Here is a 21,229-nt window from a genome sequence, read left to right as displayed (position 1 = left end):
TGCTATTGTCTTGGATCGAAGAAGGGACCTAAGCAATCATTTGTTCCAGGTGTGACATATTGTAGATGAAGAGGAGGAAGTTTTGCACATTTTTCCTTAGGCTGTTTGTCTACCAACAAAGTAACAATCTAACCATCCCTGGGTTGTGTAGATGTAGGCCAAGGAGCTAAATAATGTACACAAAACCACATCAAATGGCCTGTCCAGAGAGCCGCCCTTGCCGCCACTAGGTACAAGATGGAGACTTTGTACCTAGTCCCGTTCTTAGTGCTCAAATGCCCAACCTGACGCGGAAGAAGCTGCCTGGGGGCACATGGCATCCGCCATGATGGCGTATGCGCTGGTGGTGGGGCCTTGTGTCCTCATCACTGGAGGAATAATTTAGGATGTTATTGTTGAACCTCCACGTGTTGGCTTTAATGAATATGGACATTAGAGACCAGCAGCTTTCTTGGCCCACAGAGTAGCTGGACAATATATTAGGGAAGGATCCGCATCCGGCTTCCTATTTACAATGGGAGGTTTAGGTTTCAGAATCCTGGACCAATCAAATGTACCAAACATTCCAAAACTCAATAGATTTCTTCTTCTATTCATTGGATTTGTCTGTGTCCTGTGGAGTTTTTCATGGCTAGAGTATTCATGAGAATGGAACTGCCGGGCAGTCTGATGGGTTCAAATGCTTTTTCAGAAGAAATCAGTGGATATTGGATTTGGTCCTGTTAATGGAGTTTTAAAGGCTGCCCCAAGCCTGTGATGTGAAATACGGAAAAGCATAAAAGCAGCAGAAAAGAAGCATCTAGAGAAAACATAGGGGCATGTTGATGCTTGAACCAGAATGTCTTCCTGATATCAAAGAGACAAGCTTATCACTATTTTTTCCTGCTGGCCTAAGCTGATGTACCAACGATGTTAAGTGGCATTTTCGTCTTAGTTTTTCATGTCTTAGAGAATATGTACTCAATTTCTACAACTATAATATTAAAAAAGTGATTATTTTTTACAGCTCCCTTAACATTTCTTGGAGATGACATTTCTGACTTTGAAATATTAATGTAAAATCAGGAAGTGAGATCTTGTAAGCTGAGAACTCTGGACAGATGATCAGCTTTACTGATGGTGCTTTGCCTTTAAAGAGAATGTGTGACAGTACATTATCTCAGATAGATATGCAAGACTGTTTCCTGCACAAGATGTATGAAAGAAGCAGAAATAAATAGCTTTTTTAATTAAAAAAAAATAGCCTGCCCGTTTCAGTGTCTTGAAACTGATCCAGGCCCCTTCAAATAGACTATAAAGGTGATTGGAAAGAGTCCAATGTATCATTGCTTAAAAATTTCCCACATAGGTCTTCACTTTTAAAATAGTGATCTGAGGGGCGCCTGGGTGGCTTAGTCGGTTAAGCATCTGCCTTCGGCTCAGGTCATGATCTCAGGGTCCTGGGAATGAGCCCCACATTGTAGGGCTCCCTGCTCAGTGGGGAGTCTGCTTGTCCCTCTCCCTCTGCCCTTCCCCCTGCTCATGCTCTCTCTTTCTCTCGCTCAAATAAATAAATAAAATCTTAAAAATAAAATATAAAATAAAATAAAATAGTGATCTGAAACCATAAAGGGCAAAAGATGCACTTTGAGATCGTTTTTCACCTTGGTCGGCTGTGGTGTAACCATGTACGTGTTCTTCCTAATGAGCTGATTTGCGTGCGTTGCAAACAGCTCAGTCCAGCAGGACCTGTAGAGAACAGTGCAAATACAGGCACATCTAAATTCAGAGAACGGACTTGCTGCATTCCCCGGGCAGCAACTGCGGGACCAGGAGAGAAGTCAAGTGGGTCTTCCGGATCCCTCCACCTCCGGTGTGAGAAGCCTGTGCGCTGGCCCTGGACAGGCATCATCTACACTGGTAAGTCGCTCTTCCTTTGAGACGCTGCATATCCCAGTTAGCCAGTTCATCCTCACTCAAAGATCGATCGCAGTGATCACAACGGGTATGAGATAGGGGGTCCCCAGCCCCCACCCCCAAACATGACCTTGTCATACAGCCTGGGAAAAGGAGTCCCCTCTACAATCGGCCCTGCTGCTCTATGGTCTGTACACTGTGAGCACCGGCATTTAAGAAATCTGCTAAGAAACAGACCACCTGCCCCGCTCCAGCGGGACCCAGCTACGTTGTCCGTCGACGGCACAGAGTTTGGCGGCTCTACCCAAGCAGCTGGGGCTCCTATCAGAAAAGCGATTTTGGAGATTTCTCTCAGTGATATGAAAGGTAGCCTTGCAGAGGACTGAAAATGGGAAGGATGGGGACATGGATTTCGTAAATTCTGAGTTGCAGGGATTTGAACCGGTGGTCAAAGGCCAACTCATCTTTTTTCCTTAGTAACTGTAGATTTAGGAGCTGTAAGGAAGGGTACTTTCTCAGGGTAGACGTTCCCCCGCCATAGCCAGCTGGGGCTGCTGTCTGCGGGTCTCTTCCTCTAGAATTCCTGGGAAGTCGAGGCAGCCTGGGGCTGGTTGCTCTTCCAGGTGCCCAGGCAATGGTGTCCTAAGGGGACAAAAGCAAGGGAGAAGGCTGTCACAGAGCCACAGCAGCTGCTGGAACAGGGGCTTGCTGCCTGGCTGGCCTGCGGAGGGGGTGGGGGTGGGCAGAGGCAACACTTTCCTTCCTCTTGCTTCTGACCTGCAAATTTAGAAGCCAGGAACATTCCAGGGTGGGGGGGAGGGGATGGTTTTGAACTCTGCCACCCTTGGGGAGAACAGGAGAGGAGTTTCCCGGTCATTTATAGCACTTCCTTGACGTCGAGGAAAGGGAAGGAAAGGATTGTGATGAATACTGTAAACTAAAAATGGGGGGGGGGGGAAGGATTATAAAGGTTAGGATACTTCTTTCCTTCCTTGTTTTTCACCTGAGCGGCGGCTGAGAACTCAGCCGGCTTCGTGTCTTGTGTAATTGAGGACAGGAGTGAAACGGATAAATGAACATCACAGATAATCCCCGAAGCTCATTCTCATCCATGAGCTTCAGCCTTGTCCCTCTCCCAGTCTTGTCTCCCGGCTTCTGAGGAGGAGACAAATGAACTGTGGGAGGCATGGGGACTCTGCCAGTGGGGCCAAGGTTCAGAGGAATGCTCAGGGGGCTGGACAAAGGCTCTGCCAGGGTGTGGGGCTTCTCCACACAGGGGGGAACGACTCCTACCGGGAGACCTGGGCAGGACAACCCAATCCAGTTGGGGTCCTTTACGGAAGGGCTCGCTGAGGCTTCAGGAAATAGAGCCATTGTAGGGGAGAAGGAACTTTCCCTTCAGCCTCTGAGGGTCAGGCTGGGCCTGAGAATTCCTCTGGCAGAAGACAGATTAGCTGGGGAGACGTATACAGAGTTTATTATTATATGCTCATGGGAGCCTTCACGGGAAAGTGAAGCCCCCAAAAGTGGTTGGGCCCAAGTACTTATATACCAGATTGGACGAAGAGTATTAATTGTGAAAAAGTACCATCAACATCGGGGAAGCTAAAGGGAGATAAGGGTTACTTGCAAACCCTTGTTAGCACTGATTCTCCTGCTGCCTTCTCCCTGTCTCTCGTGATAAGGATGTTTCTTTCCCCCGGTTCACAGAGGGTAGCTCTCGCATGGGAGTTTCATCTCCTGCTTTTATGAAGAAAAATGGAGGTCGGAGGGTCCTTCTTGGATCTGCGGTTTTCAAGTGCCTTTCTTTCTTTCTTCCTCCCTCCTCCCCCCTCCTTCCTTCCTTCCTTTCTTTCTTTCTTTTTTTCTTTTTCTTTCTTTCCTTTCTTTCAGTAACCTCTGTACCCAACATGGGGCTCAAACTCACAACCCTGAGATCAAGAGTCACGTGCTTTACCGACTGAGCCAGCCAGGTGCTCCTCAAGTGCCTTTAACTGGAAATAATCTTATGTCAAACTGGCATTTTGGGCATATTCTGCTACCCTTCACCATCCAGCTAGTTACTCACAAAACCGAAACTAGAAGTTGGTCCTCTTCACTTCCAGTCTGTGGTTATTTGACTACATCTCAGTCACTGTCTTGTGTCTGGGACTTGCTACTCACCCTCAACTAATGTCTCGTGGGGATCTACGATGTACCAGGCCTGTTCTCGAGGCCTCCAGATTTATCTGAGCACATAAGCGTTACTGTTCCTACTTTGTGGGTGAGGACGTGGAGGAGCAGGGAGGATCAGTAGGTTAATAAATGGCACTTTCACAGGTCAGCCTACAAATATGTGCTAGGTAACACAGCAAAGTTAGATCACGGGTTCGAGTTCGAAATCTTGCCATTTGTGACAACATGGATGGACCTAGAAGGTACTATGCTAAGTAAGTCAGACAGAGAAAGACAAATACCATATGATCTCTCTTACATGTACAATCTTAAAAAAACCCATGAACTCATACATACAGAGAACAGACTGGTGGGCTGTGGGCATGGGCAAAACGGTGAAGTCGGTCAAAGGATACAGACTTCCAGTTATAAAATAAATGTCGTGGGGATGTAATGTACAGCATCGTGAGTATACTTAGTAATACTGGTTAATAATACTGTATTTCATATTTGAAAGTCACTAAGAGAGTATACCTTAAAAGTTCTGATCATAAGAAAACAAATTTCTCATTGCATATGGTGACAGATGTTAACAAGACTTTTTATTGCGGTAATCATCTTACTGTATATACAGACTGAGCCAGCCAGGTGCCCCTTTTTTGCAATATATGCAAATATCAAATCATTATATTGTACACCTGAAACTAATATAATGTATGTCAATTATACCTCAACTTTAAAAAGGGAGGAGAATTCAACCTCAGGTCTTGAACTCAAGTTCAAGTCCAATGCTGTTTCTACTACTCCACTAGGCCAGAGCTTTTGCAGTACTTCCTTTCATTAAACTGTTTTCCATGGATTATGTTTATTTTTATTGTTTCATTATAGTTTGGGAATGAATGAAACAGATGCTTTTTTTTTTTTTTTACCAAGAACATTCCTTTCAGCCTCACTGTGTTGTCCCACTCAGACTCAATTATTTCCCCTCAATTTTGACCTCCCAGATCCCAGAAAGGATGGGCACGAACTTGAGAGGTGTTTCAAATCTGCAGTCGGCCATGTTCCTGTCCCTGTTTTTGCTGGTGACTATTAGGGCTCCATGGGACCTTAGCCAGAGTCTGGTTTTATCCTCTCTCTTTGCAGATGAGAAACCAGATCCAGAAAGACTGGTTTTCCCAAGGCCACACAACTAGCCAGGAGTGCACTTGGGTTGGCTCTGCTGTATCTGGCCAGCTCCCTAACACACATGGGAGATGCTCTGGGAGCCACTTCCCCTTGGCTCCCCTCACCTGGATGCAAGGTGGATGTGTCTGAAATAAGCCTTGTAGGACACGGGAGATTAAGGACAGGGCATCCCCTTACTTTAAACTGATCCTCTCAAAAAAATGTAGCAACCTCTCCAGGGCCACTTTGGATAGTCTTGGGAGATACGTCCCAGGGTTACTTTCTTCCCTTAGATGCTGCTGAGAATTGCGGGGAATGTTAACACGGAAGACTCTAGAGTGATCTAACCTCTTTCCAATCCTTCAACAAAATCAACCCAATTCTCATTCATGGGCACTGCTGCAGATAAATACATGGCTCTTGGATTCAGAAGAGTGAGGTTCTGGATTTATTTGGACTAGATGGGGAATATCCTCCTTTTGTGAGAAGGCTTCAAATAGTTTTTTCCAAATGTAGCCTTTCCTATTAATGGGAAAGCAATAAGATTGGTACATTTAAGGGTCAAAGAGTCATGGAAATATTCCCAATTGGAAATATTCCCAATCATTTTAGGTCATGTTGATACAAACTCAACTCGGAATACAGTTACACCCCACCAATACTCCATCAAGGTCTCAGCAACGCATGGCCACAGTATGAAGCAGCTGGTAGATGCCGCAGTCATACCCAGAGGGTCCAATGGCTGGAATCCCACTCAATGGCAGGCAGGCCAAGAAGTCTGTATCTGATGGCAGGGGCACAGGTGCTTCGAGACAAAGAAAGGGCAGAGAGGGAGGCAGCACAAGGGAGAAGTTGAAAGGCAGGACTGGAGGGGGAGCTGAGCCCATCTCCTGTGCCTCTGTCTCTCCTAGTGGGGCCCGCTGGGGCTCGGGGAAGGAAGGTGTCCTTCATGCTCTTTTGGGTGACAGATAGGAGTAGAGGTGCCCATTCGTCAGCTGAAAGCAGCACAGGTGACCATATTGGTGAGTGAGAAGTGGGGAATGACACCGCTGGGGGTTCTGCATTCCACATAAAACTAGCCAATTTTCCCTCTGGCCTAGGGCTGATGGGATACAGGAGGCCTGGTCTTGGGGGCATTGTTAGTCCAGCGAGTCAATCAAATGGAAATCATATGGTCGTCATGGAGCATCACGTGCCCTTGAGAGAACATCCTCCGAACAACATTTAAGTACCTGGTCAAGAACACCAACGAATTCATAATCATTTATTGTAAATCACTCATAGTTTATACATTATTAATGGCAAAATAACACTGTTAAACACCTGCCGGATGAAGAACTTCATTATGACGATTTCCTACTGGTATCACTTCTTTTTTCAAAAATTTTCAATTCCTACATCTTTCCTGAAAAGATCTGTCTTCGAAGTGCTCCAACATCTTTCTTTTGCTCTAACAGCTAACACAAAGGGCACGCTGTCCCATTAATTCAACATGCTCTTTACAAGGCAACTGTACACACGAAAATTTTTTTAATCCAGAAGCTACATAATGATCACTTTCTATTTTGCTGCAAAGTCAATGAAGGCTGCATGCAGGGGCAACATTAGCAGACACTGAGTTCTAGATAACTCGGTTATTAAGATCTGATGGCCTGGTGTGGAAAATTAATATGCTTATTTAGCAGGAGTCGCGAAAGTACATGCATCAGTGGCTGGGATCAATTAGAATATAAATTAGGTGTCTAAACATTTAAATGAGAGCTTAATTGGAGCTTAATTTTATGCTTGGCACATCTGAGTTACACACCTTTAAAATGACAATAGCGAAGACACAAAATCAAGCACCTCGATAGGCACTGATTTATAGGGTGGGCTGGGCGTCATCGGACCACAAACGAGCTGGGGAGCGGACAGATCTCTTCTGAAGCAAAGACAGTGGAGCATTAATAAGCTGTAAATAGGGCCAAAAAAAAAAAAGAGAGAGAGAGAGAGAGAGCCATTTCCTGTATTGTCATTTTTTTAAAGTGTTCAATTCTCTGTTTTAAACAACACAACATGCACACAGGCGTGCACACGCAGTAATTACAAAGCAGAAACATTCTTTAGTTACTTAGACCCTCTCTTTTGTCTTCTACCCTGTCTCTCTGCTCCTTCAGATAATGGGTTTAAAGACAGTGCTGGGTTAACCGGTAGAAAAAGAAGACCAATACTCTCCTGAATCACACCGAGAGAATATTAAGCTTCCTTCATCCTGTCAGGGTCAACATCACGTACAAGCATGTAACCATATGTGTTTCACGGACTGTAGCTACAGCGACTAAATCACGTGTTCACACTCTAATGTTAAATCATAGTTATGTTGACGTTAAAAATTTTTTTTCGTTGATAGCTGACGTTATTTTGAGACAAACAGAAAGTTCCCAAACCACACAGATTCTGTTCCCTCCCTACCCTCTACCCCCTCCCACATCCAATGAACAAGAGAACTATAGTAATGAGAACCATGAACTAAGGTGTCAATGGCAGACATGTTGGATGGTGGTTCCACGTTCAAGTGCTGCCATCTCCAGTCTTGGCTTTCCGGGCCTCGATCATCGGCTTGGTTGCCCGTTTGCGGTCAGTGGCCAGCCCCAGCCAACACATGAGGTCAATGAACCAAGTGGTTGGGTTGAAATTTAAGCCAAATTCACTTGCGGAGTAGTCAAAGGGAAAGGTGTGGTGGTAGTTGTGGAAGCCTTCACCTGGAAGACAAAGTGGGCATTGAAAGAACCCATCTCCACCTCTCTGCACAGATTTATTCCACCACCCCCCTCATTTATTGAGGGTCTACCATGTGCAAGACACTATGTCAGGCTCTGTGGGGAGCAGAAGACTTGGTGTCTGCCTTTAGGAAGAATTTACTTAGTCGACTAGAGTAACTAGGAACAGAAAAATAACAAGAAAGTTAATCAGCATAGAGTCACGAGATTAATCTCTCCATATGAATTGTAGATATGCTACCATGATTTCAGAGCTGTACTTTGTAAATGAAATGCTAAATGGCTGATAACAGGTCCTCATCTTGGTGTTTGTTCATAAAAGGAAAATAGCCTCTGTGGGCTGGGGAATTAAAGGAAGGCTCTTCGGGAGAGCCGGGAAGACTCAAACGGGCATCGCTGAGATGGGTAAGCAAATGGGGGAGGGGAGCTTTACATGTTCCAAATCAGCCTGCATATTATTCCATCCCTCCCGGTAAATAGCTTTTCCTCCCTTACTTTTTTTTTTTTTTTTAATTAAAGTGTTTGAGGAGGGATCTCAGGGCTTCTTTCATTTGACTTTTTAAAATTGCTTTATTGAGATATAATTCACCATATAATTCATCCATTTGAAGTGCAATTTAATGGCTTTTAGTATTCTCACAGAGTTATGCATCCATCACCACAGTGAATTTTATAACTTTTTTTTAAAAAAGATTTTATTTATTTATTCGACAGAGATAGAGACAGCCAGCGAGAGAGGGAACACAAGCAGGGGGAGTGGGAGAGGAAGAAGCAGGCTCATAGAGGAGGAGCCTGATGTGGGGCTCGATCCCATAACGCCGGGATCACGCCCTGAGCCGAAGGCAGACGCTTAACCGCTGTGCCACCCAGGCGCCCCAACATTTTCATTACCTAAAAGAAAGCGCCACACTCCCGAGCTGCCATCCCCCAGCCGTTCCCCCATGCCTCCAGCCCTGCTCTCCTTCTCTGTCATGGTTCATTTTACATGTCGACCTGCCTGGCCAGAGCTTGCCAGATGAAACATTGCTACGAGGCGTGTCTGTGCGCGTGTCTCCAGCGGAGATGAGCATTTGAACCAGTGACTCAGTAAAGCAGATTACCCTCCCCGGTGGGGGTGGGCATCACTCAGTCTGTGAAGAGCCTGAACAGAACAAACGGTGGAGGGAGAGGAATTCGCCCCTTTTTTTCTGACTCATTGACTGAACTGGAACATCTCTCTCGTCTTCTCCGGCCCTCAGACTGGGATTTACATCATCTGTTCCCCTGGTTCCCAGGCCTCCGGACTCTGATTTAATTATACCGCTGGCTTTCCTGGGTCTCCAGCTTGCAGAGAGCAGATTGTGGGATTTCTCAGCTCCCATAATCCTGTGAGCCAGCTCCTCATAATAAATCTCCCCGCTTCCCTGACCCTTCCCCTTCCCCCTCTCTCTATATCTACACACATGTGTATATACGGATATCTACATATATACACACACAGAAATAGGATTATCTATTTATAGCCTACAAATATATACATATGTATATTTTTTTATTTCTATAGATATCCTACTGTTTAGGATATATATCCCCCATATATATGGGGATTTATTATGAGGAACATATAATATGTATATATTACAGTATATACAACAACCGTATGGTGTATGTATGTAATAGTGTTACATACGTATAGGTAGATATATGTGTATATATATGCGTAGTGTGTATGTGTGTGTATACATATATACGTGTGTGTATATATATGTATGTGTATATATATACTGATTCCGTTTCCTAGAGAACCTAATGCACTCTCTATAGACTTGTCTATTCTGAACATTTCATATAAATGAAATCATACAATATGTGACTTTGTGACTGGCATCTTTCACTTAACATAATGTTTTCAAGGTTGTAGCAGGTATCAGTACTTCATTTATTTTTATTGCCAAATACTATTTCATTGTATGGACGTACCCTTTGTATTTATCCATTCATCAACTGATGGACATTTGGATGATTTCCACTTTTTGGCTATTATGAATGATATTGCTATGAATGGTCATATACAAGTTTTTGTGTGGACATATGTTTTTATTTCTCTTCTGTATAAATCTGGGAGTGGAGTTGCTGGATCATATGGTAACTCTTTTTAACCATTTGAGGAATTGCCAGATTCCTCCTTTACTTCTTTTTTTTTTTTAAGATTTATTTATTTATTTGGGAAAGAGAGAGAGAGCACGGGCAGGGAGGGAGAGAGAACCCTGGATGTACTCCCCATCTACCACACGGTCAGATGTAACAGGAGCCTTCCCAGGACCTTAATGAAGAAAACTAACTAGGAGCCCACTGTTGACCTGGGCGGACTGAAAACTGATACCCTGCTCTTCAGGGCCTGTGCCATGGCCACAGTCCTTGGGTTTTCTGGCCCACTGTTCCTACGTAAGATGTAAGTCCATCTTGTCCCCCCTTTATCTTCTGAAGAGCTGCAGTGGGGGAGCCACATCCAGTGTTGACTCTGAGAGCAGACAGGAGAGGGCACATGGGTCGCTCAGTCTGTTAAGCGCCACTCTTGATTTGGGGTCAGCTCATGATCTCAGGGTCATGGGATCGAGCCCTGCATCGGGCTCGGTGCTCAGCACGGAGTCTGCTGGAGATTCTCTCTCTCCCTCTCCCTCTGCTCCTCCCCCAGCTCACTCTCTTTCTCTTCCTCTCTCTCTCTCAAAATAAATAGAAAAAAAAAAGGTGAAGGGTGTGGAGGAGGAAGTAGTAGAAGCATCAGAAACTCTTTTCAAGACACTTTTCTCTCTGCTTAGCCAGTGTTCCCATAGCTGAATTTGGTGTTTATTCCACCTTGGATTGCTCTTGTCCACACAAGATCCCTGGGGTCTTAATAAGCGCATGACCTAACAATGTGGTGGCCGAAACTCCTTGCTAGGGGTGCAGAGGCCGTGCTACTTAACTGTAGGACCTTCCTTTGCTGGTGTGATCTCCATGCTCAAGGCTCAGCTTACCAAGAAGCCCCGGTTGCCTCCATAAGCCTATGGCTAAGGTTTATTATTACTTACTGCGTGCCAGCCACAGTGACGGCTTTAATGGGTATTAACACCTATAATCCCCACATCTCTGAGCTAGGTGCTATAATTATCCCCATTTTAAAATCAAGGATGTCAATGTAGAGAAGGGACAAGCAACTTGCTTAAGATCACAAAGCTAGGAATAAAAACAACATTACTGAGGCTTCTTTCATGCTAAGCACTGCTGCAAAGACTATAAATTAGCTCACCTAACCCTCCCATGACCCCAGGAGCAGTAAATGCTACTATCATCTTCGCTTGACAGAGGAAGACACAAGGTGTGGAGGAACCAGATAACCTGCCCGGAGAGTAAGTGGAGGAACCAAAATTCAACCAGACTCGTCAGAATCCAGAGGCCTTGCTCTTAACCATCTTGTGGCACCGTGAGATGCCACACTCTTGTTTCTTCCCATCTCTCTGTTTGAAGGCCTTTTTTCTTATGGTCAGTCAAATGATTGGACAGCAGAGGCTAGAATGGTCAAGGCAGTTTGAAAGAAAAGTCAGCTGCTATGCCTCCTTTAGGAACATTTCCATAGTAAAAATAAATAGCTACCAATTATTGATCACTTACTGTATGACAGACATTGTCCTAAGCCACGTACATATGGTAGCTTACTCAATCTCCATGACATCTCTATGAAGTAGGCATCACGATTCCCATTTCACAGATGAGAAAACTCTAAATCGGAGAGATTAGGTGACTTGTCCAAGAGCCAGGATTCTAACACCAAAGCCCAAGTTCATCCCACCTGACTCCCTTCCACTCCCTTTCGTTACAGATTCCAGGAAACCATTGGAAAGCCAAGAAAATCCGAGCTGCTGTACTTCCCGTTGGCTCTCCCCACTACTCACCGATGGCACCCAGAGTGACGAGTGGGTTCTGCCGAGGGCTGATGTGCTTGTCGTAGGGCCGGTTTCCGTACATGTGGGCAGCACTGTTGACCAGCCAGGTGATGTTGAGGGAGATGGTATAGCGGAGGATGGAAGCCAAGAAGTAGGAATTCCAGAGACTCTCCCCCCAGACGCACCAGGGCACCAGCGTGGGGATCGTGAAGCACATGAGCAGCACGGTGACCTTATAGTACCTGGAAGGCAGGACAGCAGCTAGCGTGGGCCCCTGTTGACAGTGCAGGGACAGGCTGAGCAAGCTACAGGAAAAGGCGGGAAACGTGCCAGTCGGCTCCTTCAATTCTTTCTGTAGAGGGAACACCCTGTTGCGTGTCACTCTGAGCAGGGGTCACAAACCCGTGTACCTACAAGGGCTAGGCAGGGAATCCAAAGTGGATTTAGGTTGGGTAGAATGTTCTGGGAGGTGGTAGGGCCTGTAGCATACTTCCAAAAAATTTCAATAGCAAACAATCCATGTAGTGCTGGTGAGACCCATGTATCTCGGAGCTACATTTCTCCTACAGGTCACCAGTTTGACAGTTCATCCCTACTTCTTTCACCTGTCAATCAACTGGATAATCAGATTTCCTCCAATGATTTCAAGAAACATGCATTTCTTGAATAATTTCCAGACACACAATTCCTTGCTAGCTTAGCTTGGTACAAAGGTAAACAATCCAATCCCCTCTCAAAAATGTTCTCTGTTCATTGGAGATTCCATTCCAAGCCAGCATAAACAAATAAACAATAAGGCTAGTCACAAGCATGGCCACATAAAAAGTCATCTTTACAAAGAAACCATCAGTAGTTTGACTGTATCCCAGTGACTTGAAAATGGGTGCTGATGGGTTCACCTGTTGCCCAATAAAAAACAAATTTTATGGGAACTGACACTTATGTGCAGCTAGCAATCTGCAAAACACACTTACATACATGATTTGCACATGGAATCATGTAAGTGGAAAGAGGGTGCTTGGGAGGCCAGATGAGTGGGCTGTAGCTAGAGGGGCAAACACAACAGACAATGAAGGGACTGGTGCTCTTACATTGGGCTCCCTGGAGTCACATGCAGAAGGCTTTTAGAGACGCTTTAAAAAAAAAAAAGATTTTATTTATTTATTTGAGAGAGAGAGCATGGGTGGGGGCAGAGGGATAAACAGACTCCCTGCTGAGTGGGGAGCCCAGTGCGGGGCTCCATCCCAGGATCTCGAGATCATGACCTGAGCCGAAGGAGACGCTTAACTGGCTGAGCCACCCCGGAACCCCAAGACTGCTCTTGAGAGATACTTGTAAGGAAGGGAGGAAGGCAGGTTGGCCCGAGGCAGAAGCTCACCTACAATGGGTTTTGGCTGATCCAAAGGGAACCTGTGGGGCTGGATGTCCCTTTAAAGTTGTCCCAAACTGATAGGTGTCCCCGCATCATCGAGCCTTTGGCCTCGAGGTGCACCCTGGGAGGGGTGAACCCTGGGACAGAGCAGTTCCATGTGGGCAAGAACAGCAGCTGCAGGCCGGGAGCATCAGCTGAGGAGGGGATCTGGGAGAAGCACGCAGGTACTGGCCAAGGTGCTGGGAATTGGTGGCGAATGTGTGAAGGGGGGGGGTGTTCTGAAGGGAAAATGGAAGAGGTGCCCAGAGCCGTGGGTCTGCTGCTGCTCCTTGTGTGCCCCTAGGAGGTGGAAAGGAGGCAGCTGTACATTGCCAACAGAAGGCGTTTTGCAACTTAAGAAGTTTCTTCCCTTCCTCCACTCTCTGGGTCACAGTCCAGTACCTTTGACAAGAGCCTGTCCTGGGACACCTGAGTGGCTCAGTTGGTCAAGCGTCTGCCTTCGGCTTAGGTTATGATCTTGGGGTCCTGGAATTGAGCCCCCGTTCGGGCTCCTGACTCCCCCTCTCCCACTCATGGTCTCTCCCTCCCTCTCTCTCTCAAAATAAGGAAATAAATAAAATCTTAAAAAAAAAGAAAAGAGCCTCTCCTGGTCCTGATCTGAACCATTGTCTTGGCCCCTCATTTTGCTCCTGGAAAGAAGAAGGAGAAAGAAAACACACACGTTGAGGGGTTCCTCTACGATGGGCACCAGGCTAAGCATCTCACAGGTCTTCTCTCACTTACTCCTCCCAGCAGCCTTGGGATAGACAGTGAGGACCCCAGGGCTTAGGGAGGTGCCATGGTTCCCTCAGGAAGAGGCCAGGCCTTCGCTCTGGCTCTCGGCTCTGTCCCAAACCTCCGGAATCCGCAGCTCACAGGACGCCGCTTCCACTCACACCCTGCCCCTGCCTATTTCATCCAAACTTCTTAGGGAAGCCACCTGCCAGCCTGGGCTCTGGCTCTAATGGCTCTGCTGTGGAGGGAGAGCCCCAGCAAGGGAGCTTCCCAAATGCGAGGAGAAAAAAGGCTGGGCTTCACCCCCCAACATCACCCCTGTCTGGCCAAATGTCCTCTTCCTCAAAGAAAGACACTCTTTAGAAATCATTGCAATAAAGCATTAGCATATTTAATTATAGGGCTATTCTCTGATTGCTCTTCCTGTATTCTGCTAGGATTCCTCGTTGTGTGTTCATTGGAATGAATGGAAGAGGAAGAGATTTTTAGGGGCCACAGAGGGTCTGTGTGGGGCTGCCAGTGGCATGGGCCGTGATGCTGATTTCTGTGTCCAAAATTCTCCCCAGCCATCAAACGGACTCGACATATCCTCCCGTTTGCTGAGGACCCTTCCTCTTCTGCCTATTCGCTTCCAGCAGCTTAACAACAGTCACTGGCCTTTTTGCTTCGGAGCAAGTGTGGAGATGGCTCCCTGGCTTCCTTGCTTAATGACACTCAAATCTGAACCCCTAGCCAAAGGCCCACCAGCAAGTCCATGAGGCCTCCAGCTCCTAGTCCTTCCTCATCTGAGGGATTTCCTTTCTTTAGCTGCGGTAGGGAGGAGGTGCAGAGGGGCCACTGACCTCGCTCTGTGTTGTCGCTAAATGGTTTTTTTATGTTGTAAAGCGTCATAGAACAGTAAACTACCCAACTCCGCCACTTCCTAGCTGTGTTATCTTGAGTGAATGGTTTAATCGCACTGAGTCCCAGGTTTCTCTTCTGTAAAATGTGGTATTAACAAATTTATTGGGTCCCTACTATGTATATGCCAGTAGTATCATGTTACTAGAGATACAAAGCGAACAAATCAGACAAAAATCCCTGCTCTTGGGGAACAGGGGTATTCTGGTAGGAAGATTTGATAAATATAAATATCATGTATATACTACACAAAAATTTATATATATGTATATTCTAGTAGGAAGAAAGCTAATAAACAATATAGAGAGCATGTTAGTGGTAAATAGTAAGATGATTATAATAAAGCAGAAAAAGAGAATATGAAGTCAAGGGCAGGTGCTGAAATTTAAAATACGGTGTCTAAGGAAGGACTTAGTGATATTATAGCTTTTGAGTAAAGACATGAAAGAAGTGAGAAGTTAGTCGTGTGGCTAAATGGGGCAGAAGTTACCAGGCAGAGCAAACCACAAGCACAAAGACCCCACAGCAGGAGTGTTCCCGGCATATCCAGGGACGAGCAGGGCAGTTGAGGCTGAAGCAGGTGAACAAAGGGAGAATGTAGGAGATGAGAGAAAAATGATGGGTCGAGTCACAGAACATCTGGTGGGTCATCATAAGGGTTTCAACTTTACTCTGAGTGAGATGGAGCCTTGGGCATGTTTGCCTCAAAGGAGTGGGGTGATCTGACTTACATCTTAGCAGGGTCGCCCTGAGTGTTGTGTGGAGAATGGACTGTGGGGGAAGGGGTAGAAGCAGGGGGAGCAATTAGGACACTGCTACAAAATCTGGGCACGAGAGGACGTTGGCTTGGACCAGGACGGGGGTGGTGGGTGTGAGAAAGGGTCAAGTTCTGAATAGATTTTGGAAAATAGAGTGACAGGACTTGTTACCACACCAGCTTGTGGAGAGAAAGGAGTCAAGGATGACACTAAGGATAGAGACGTCATTCGCTGACATGAAGAAGGCTGGAGGGGGAGCTGTTTCGAGCAGCACATGAGGAACTCAAACTTAGACATGTCAGGGGGGAAATGCCCACTACACATTCAAGGGGCAATGTCAAGGCCTTGACGTACAGGTCTAGAAATTAGAGGTGCTCTAGAGAGAAGTTTGATGGGAACAGAAATTTGGAACTCATCAACATATTACTGTACGACACTCACATACGTACATTTTTTCATCTGAGTTCCATAATAGTCCTATGAGGTACTTACTATAACCTCACTTTGTGGGACCTTTCTGGAGTTCCAGAGAGGTCATGGGACTTCCTCAAGGCCATATTGGTTGTACAAAGCATAGGCAGGCTTAAAATACAGTGCATATAACCTGCTACTTCCTTGGCTTACCAAGAACAGGGCACAGGGGGTAGGCGAACTTACCCAGAAGTAAACCAGGCTGGGGCGTGTGACCTAGCCATTGCTCTAAGAGTTGCACATATCCGAATAAAAATATTCTCACCTCAAGGTCGGAATGCTACACTCCAGCTGGACTGAACTTCCCATTCCTCAGGCATCACCTTCTGTCTCCTGTGTCTATGTCCTTGGCCTGGCTTACTTGACGTTTCCAAATATCAGTCTACATATCACCTCCTCCGGGGGGATTGCCTCTGTCCAGCAGGGCAGGCCCTGTCCAGTGTTCCTGCTGCACGTTGTACTGCTCAGCTCTCATACTTGTTGGCTTAGTGGGTGGCCTCAACCCTGACTGCACATTCGAATCAACTAGGTGAACAGTTAAAAATGACTGATGTGGGGAACCCACTGAAGACTGGCTCAATCGAATCGGAACTTCTGTTCTGGGCGCTGATATTTTTAAAGCCTCTCCATGGCAGACATTGAAGGTAGCCTCCCTATAATCCTCCCCCATCCTCTCTTTCTTGCTGGGATGCTCTGAGTTTGTTCAGATATCCAGCTGTTCTCTCTGCAAACACATCTTTCAGGGAATGTGGACTCTATCCATGATGTGAGTCCTGTTTGGTTTGAAGCAATCAACGGTGATCTCATTCACTTTCCCAATAATTAATTAAGGAATTGGTCAATAGTGGTCAATAAGATATGAAGGGAAAATGGGTATAATTTTTAAAAAGGGAAAGAACAAATTTTGGTAAAGATGTAGAGAAATTGGAACCTTCATGCATTGCTGCTGGGAATGTCAAATGGTGCTGCTGTTACCAAAAACAGTTTCTTAAAAGGTTAAACATCAAATTATCATATGACCCGGCAATTCAACTCCTAGGCATATGTTCAGAAGAATGGAAAGCAGGGACTTGAACATATATTTGTATGCCAATGTTAATAGAAGCGTTATCCACAGTAGCCCTTGGGTGGAAACAGCCCAAGTGCCCATTAACAGATGAATGGATAAACAATATTGTGTGTGCATGTGTATATATATACATATATATAATATGTATATGTGTCTATATGTGTGTGTGTGTATATAATGGAATATTATTCTACCATAAGAAGGAGCACAATTTTTATATATGCTATAACATGCATGGATGGACCTTGGAAACATGCTTAGTGAAATAAAGCAGACGCAGAGGGCAAATATTGTTTATAATTCCACTTACATGAGGTACCTAGAATAGGCAAATTCATGAAGACAGAAGGTAGGACAGTTGTTCCTAGGAGCTGGAGGGAAACCCCTGTTTAATAGGTATAGAGCTTTTGTTGGGAATGATGAAAAAGGTTTAGGTATAGATATTGGTGATAGTTATACAACATTGTGATGTACTTAAAGCCGCAGAATTGCACACTTACGGTTAAAGTGATAAATACTCTGTGGTGTATATTTTGCCACAATAAAAAAGAGTGAGATAAGGGAATGTTTTCTCGACCACAGAAAGTCCACACGGGCAGAGGTGGCTTCTCTTTTTTCACAGTGACCCCAGGACCTGCTACGGCCATCTGTGACCGTGAAGGAAGAAGACTGAGAAACAAAACGGACTCCTTAGGTTGACAGAGCAGAAAGATGAAAGTGTCCTTGAATGAGCTACAGAGCGAACCAACCCCAGAGCGGCTTTATCACTGGCATCTTACTCTGGGATGAGCCAGTTGCGTCAGGACCTTCTGGGGAGGAGCTGAGCGCTATCTAGTACACTGTGCTGGATGCTGACGTGCCATCCGGACCCCCTCTCAGGGGACAGTCACTGGCGGTGCTGCTTCCGCTGGAGGGAGCTGCCCTGTGCTAGGTCATTCCCTCTCTTAACAGCCCCATCCAGGGACTAACCTTACGTAAGGGAAGTAGTCCATTGCCCAGGCCTGGTCCCACTGCCTCATCCCTCAATGACTCTGAAGAGTCACCCCAACTTCAGAACCCACCGTATGATGGGGCTGAGGCCTTTGATGGGACCGATGAGGACCCAGCTTCTTCCCTCGCCCACTCCTGTTTCCATCACTTCTTCCGTAGGCGTTGACCCTAAGGACCCTCTCTGGTCCACTTCTTACAACATAGTATCAGCCTTAGAGCCAGCTTCCAGGGTAACCTGTCCTGTGACATGGATATATTGCTGGGCCGAAAGGGTCCAGCGGAAAGCCACTCTCCAGAGCCTAGCACAGGGGCTCGCACAGAGCAGGCACTCCTACTTATTTGTGGAACAATTAAGTGAATGATTCTTTGGTTAATAAATGACAAGCTCTGGGCTTCTCAGGAAAATAAAAACACTACAGTGACTCAGTAGGGCACAGAGCATGAGAGATAAAATGCCAACGTTTCCAAAAAACACAAACCACACAATAAATGTGCCGCCTGCTTTTAGGTTCCTCATGAGATGCTTATCTCTTGGATTGGTGCCAACACAGGATTGTGAATGTGAAACCAACAACTTGATTAAAGACATTTGTGTGCATCAGGCCCCAAACTCCAGCTTCCAACAAATTTCATTGTGAGGCTTCATAGCTCTGGTTCAGAAGAATAATTTCTGAGCATGATCTTCTAGGTCATTCTCTGAGCTGCCAAATATGGCAAAACGTTGGCAATATTTAACAGCCACTCTAACAGGTTTGGTCTTGGTTTGGAATGTGAGTGCCTCCCTCTCTGTCTTCCTGTGGATACTCAGACCCTGAGATAGGAGAAGACTCCTAGAATCATCAAGGGAGAAAAAGAAAAGGGTTGGTATGAATCCAAGAATGACCCAAGGAACAGTAGTTCTCCTCCACAGATTTGAAACCAGAGACCCACAGTTTGATCTGAAACCCGAGAGCCAAAGCACTCAAGCTCTGGAACAGCCTTCTATTGCTCTAAAGTGACAGCTTACAAGAAAAGACCTGCCCCAGATATTGGAAATCTTCCCATTCCCACCACCAGTTCCACAGTGGGAAGATGTTTTTCAGCATTTAGCTCAAGAGAAGAGGTCCATTTACACAATCAAATGCCATCACACACCATGATGCCCCAATCCAAGCAAGTTTCAGTGATAGAAAATGATCAAAGAGATGGGCCCTCATCTTGCAACTTTGTCAACGTTTCGAAGACTAACTTTATTCCAGTAAACTGGATCACAATAAAGAGAACTAAAACATTAAAAAGAGACTCGAGACTTGGGGGCACCTGGGTGGCTCAGTTGGTTGGGCGTCTGACTCTTGGTTTCGACTCAGGTCATGATCTCATGGGTCGTGGGATGGAGCCCACATAGGGCTCCATGCTGGGTGGGGAGTCTGCTTGAGGATGCTTTCCCTCTGCCCCTCCCTCCACTCTCATGCACATGGGAGCACTCTCTCTGTCTCAAAATAAATAATACATTAAAAAAAAAATAGACTCGAGACCAGAAATTTGCTCTATGGAGAAGAAAGGATTCAGGATTTCTTCCTTTTTTCTCTCCCTACCTCCCAAATCTAAGTGTGCTAAGCATCTTCAAACTCTTTTTTTCTTCAGATGAACAAGAAATTGCTGTTCTCTGCCTACAAGCATTTCCTATTGCTTGACTAACCCTAAGCACAGCAGTCCAGAGCCAGTGGTGTGTGAGCTCTCCAGAGGGAGAACTATGAAAGCGTGAAGGACGGGGAAATAATCTGCCCACTGCTGACTTCGGAGGGGGCTAACCTGAGGATGTGAAAAGAAGTAAACACCACTGTGGGTGAGAGAGAAATTGCAGCCCCACAAATGGATCCTAATGATGAGCGATGAGCTGTCACTGGCATCTTGATTAAACACGTTTGGTTTTGTGATTTCACTTAACGCCTAGCCAGAAATTCATTTTCCCTACAACTTTTGCATCTTGTAGAGAACCAGGCAAAATCAACTGGATGCTTACTAAACATTCATTTAGAGGACAGATAATATGGTCTGGCAGTTTGTAAATGGAATGGAAGGAACTCTCTCTCCCAGCTCCTATGTCCCCTCTGGCATCGCCCAGGAGGTGAAAGATGTGATTCCTCTGGATGCAGATCTGACGATGGAGGCCCCCTGATGGGGAAGCTCTTCGGAATGCTTCAGAAAATCTTCCAGACTCTTCGAATTGTTTGAAAATGGGCTCTGCTGCTGTGCTCTCGATTTTGCCTCTCTGGTGTTGCAGTGGCTTTAAGTGAGAGAGCTCATGATTACCGCATTTGAAGTGTACCCTAAAAGTCTTGATCATTGCAGATTTGGCTTTGACCCTCAATTAGTCTTGACATCACTTCCCCTGTGCTACTTCATGATAAGCATTCCCGTAGAAGAAAATCTTTTAATTGGACTAACTAGTTGCATAATCGTCATCTTCTTATGCCTCTCCTCCCCAAAGGAGGAAGCAGAGATGGGGAACGACCACTCCACGAAAACATCTTTGGAAATTTGCGAGGCAGTGGGGGAAAGACATATTTTTATCTTCTGTCTGCCTTCAGCTGTATTTGCTTTGAGGTCTGCATGTGGAGGTTAGCTGCATTCATCCCCTTGAATTTAATGTGTCTTCATACAAACAGCTTGCATCCATTCACCGAGCAGCAGTTTAAAAGATAAACACAATCATTTCAGAATTTCAACACAAAGAATTATTTGTACCTCACCAACAATGAAGTGCTTAAGGAGAAGACCCAGGCGTGCTGATTGCTAAGACTGAGTAAGGAGGGTTAAAAGGCTTTTTTGCCTTTTTCAAAGCTTTGTACTTAGATGGCAAGTTTTTTGTGGGCAGGATTTGCCTTGATCCAAGTCCCATCACCCGCAGGTCCTTGAACACAAAGCACTCGTTAACACAGGAGGTGCCCAGTACGCAGCTCGACTGTTGACCTGTGCCACAAGGAGCGAGGGCCACGATCCATCTGTCTTTGGCAAAAGCAATGGAATCAGTTCACTCT

At 45.7% G+C, this 21,229-nt stretch overlaps 1 protein-coding gene and 1 pseudogene across 1 annotated transcript in view; one reads left to right on the top strand and one right to left on the bottom strand.

Moving 5' to 3' along the window:
* Nucleotides 1-237: 237 nt before the first annotated feature.
* LOC123789228 (oligosaccharyltransferase complex subunit OSTC pseudogene) lies at nucleotides 238-629 on the top strand (annotated as a pseudogene).
* A 5,835-nt stretch (nucleotides 630-6,464) lies between these two features.
* Nucleotides 6,465-21,229, bottom strand: part of SCD5 (stearoyl-CoA desaturase 5) — a 140,296-nt gene continuing 125,531 nt past the window's right edge. The window contains exons 4-5 of the mRNA XM_045790461.2: nucleotides 11,885-12,117; nucleotides 6,465-7,955 (exon numbers count right to left, since the gene is read on the bottom strand). Coding sequence (XP_045646417.1) covers nucleotides 7,765-7,955; nucleotides 11,885-12,117 — 424 coding nt within the window. The 3' untranslated portion in view covers nucleotides 6,465-7,764. The remainder of the gene's footprint in view (nucleotides 7,956-11,884; nucleotides 12,118-21,229) is intronic.

This window comes from Ursus americanus, chromosome 8 (assembly GCF_024610735.1).
Source record: "Ursus americanus isolate L20-20 chromosome 8, mUrsAme1.1.p, whole genome shotgun sequence".
Taxonomy (NCBI): Eukaryota; Metazoa; Chordata; class Mammalia; order Carnivora; family Ursidae; genus Ursus; species Ursus americanus.
Note: the sequence above shows the minus strand (reverse complement) of the source record. Positions and strands in the feature narration are given on the sequence as shown.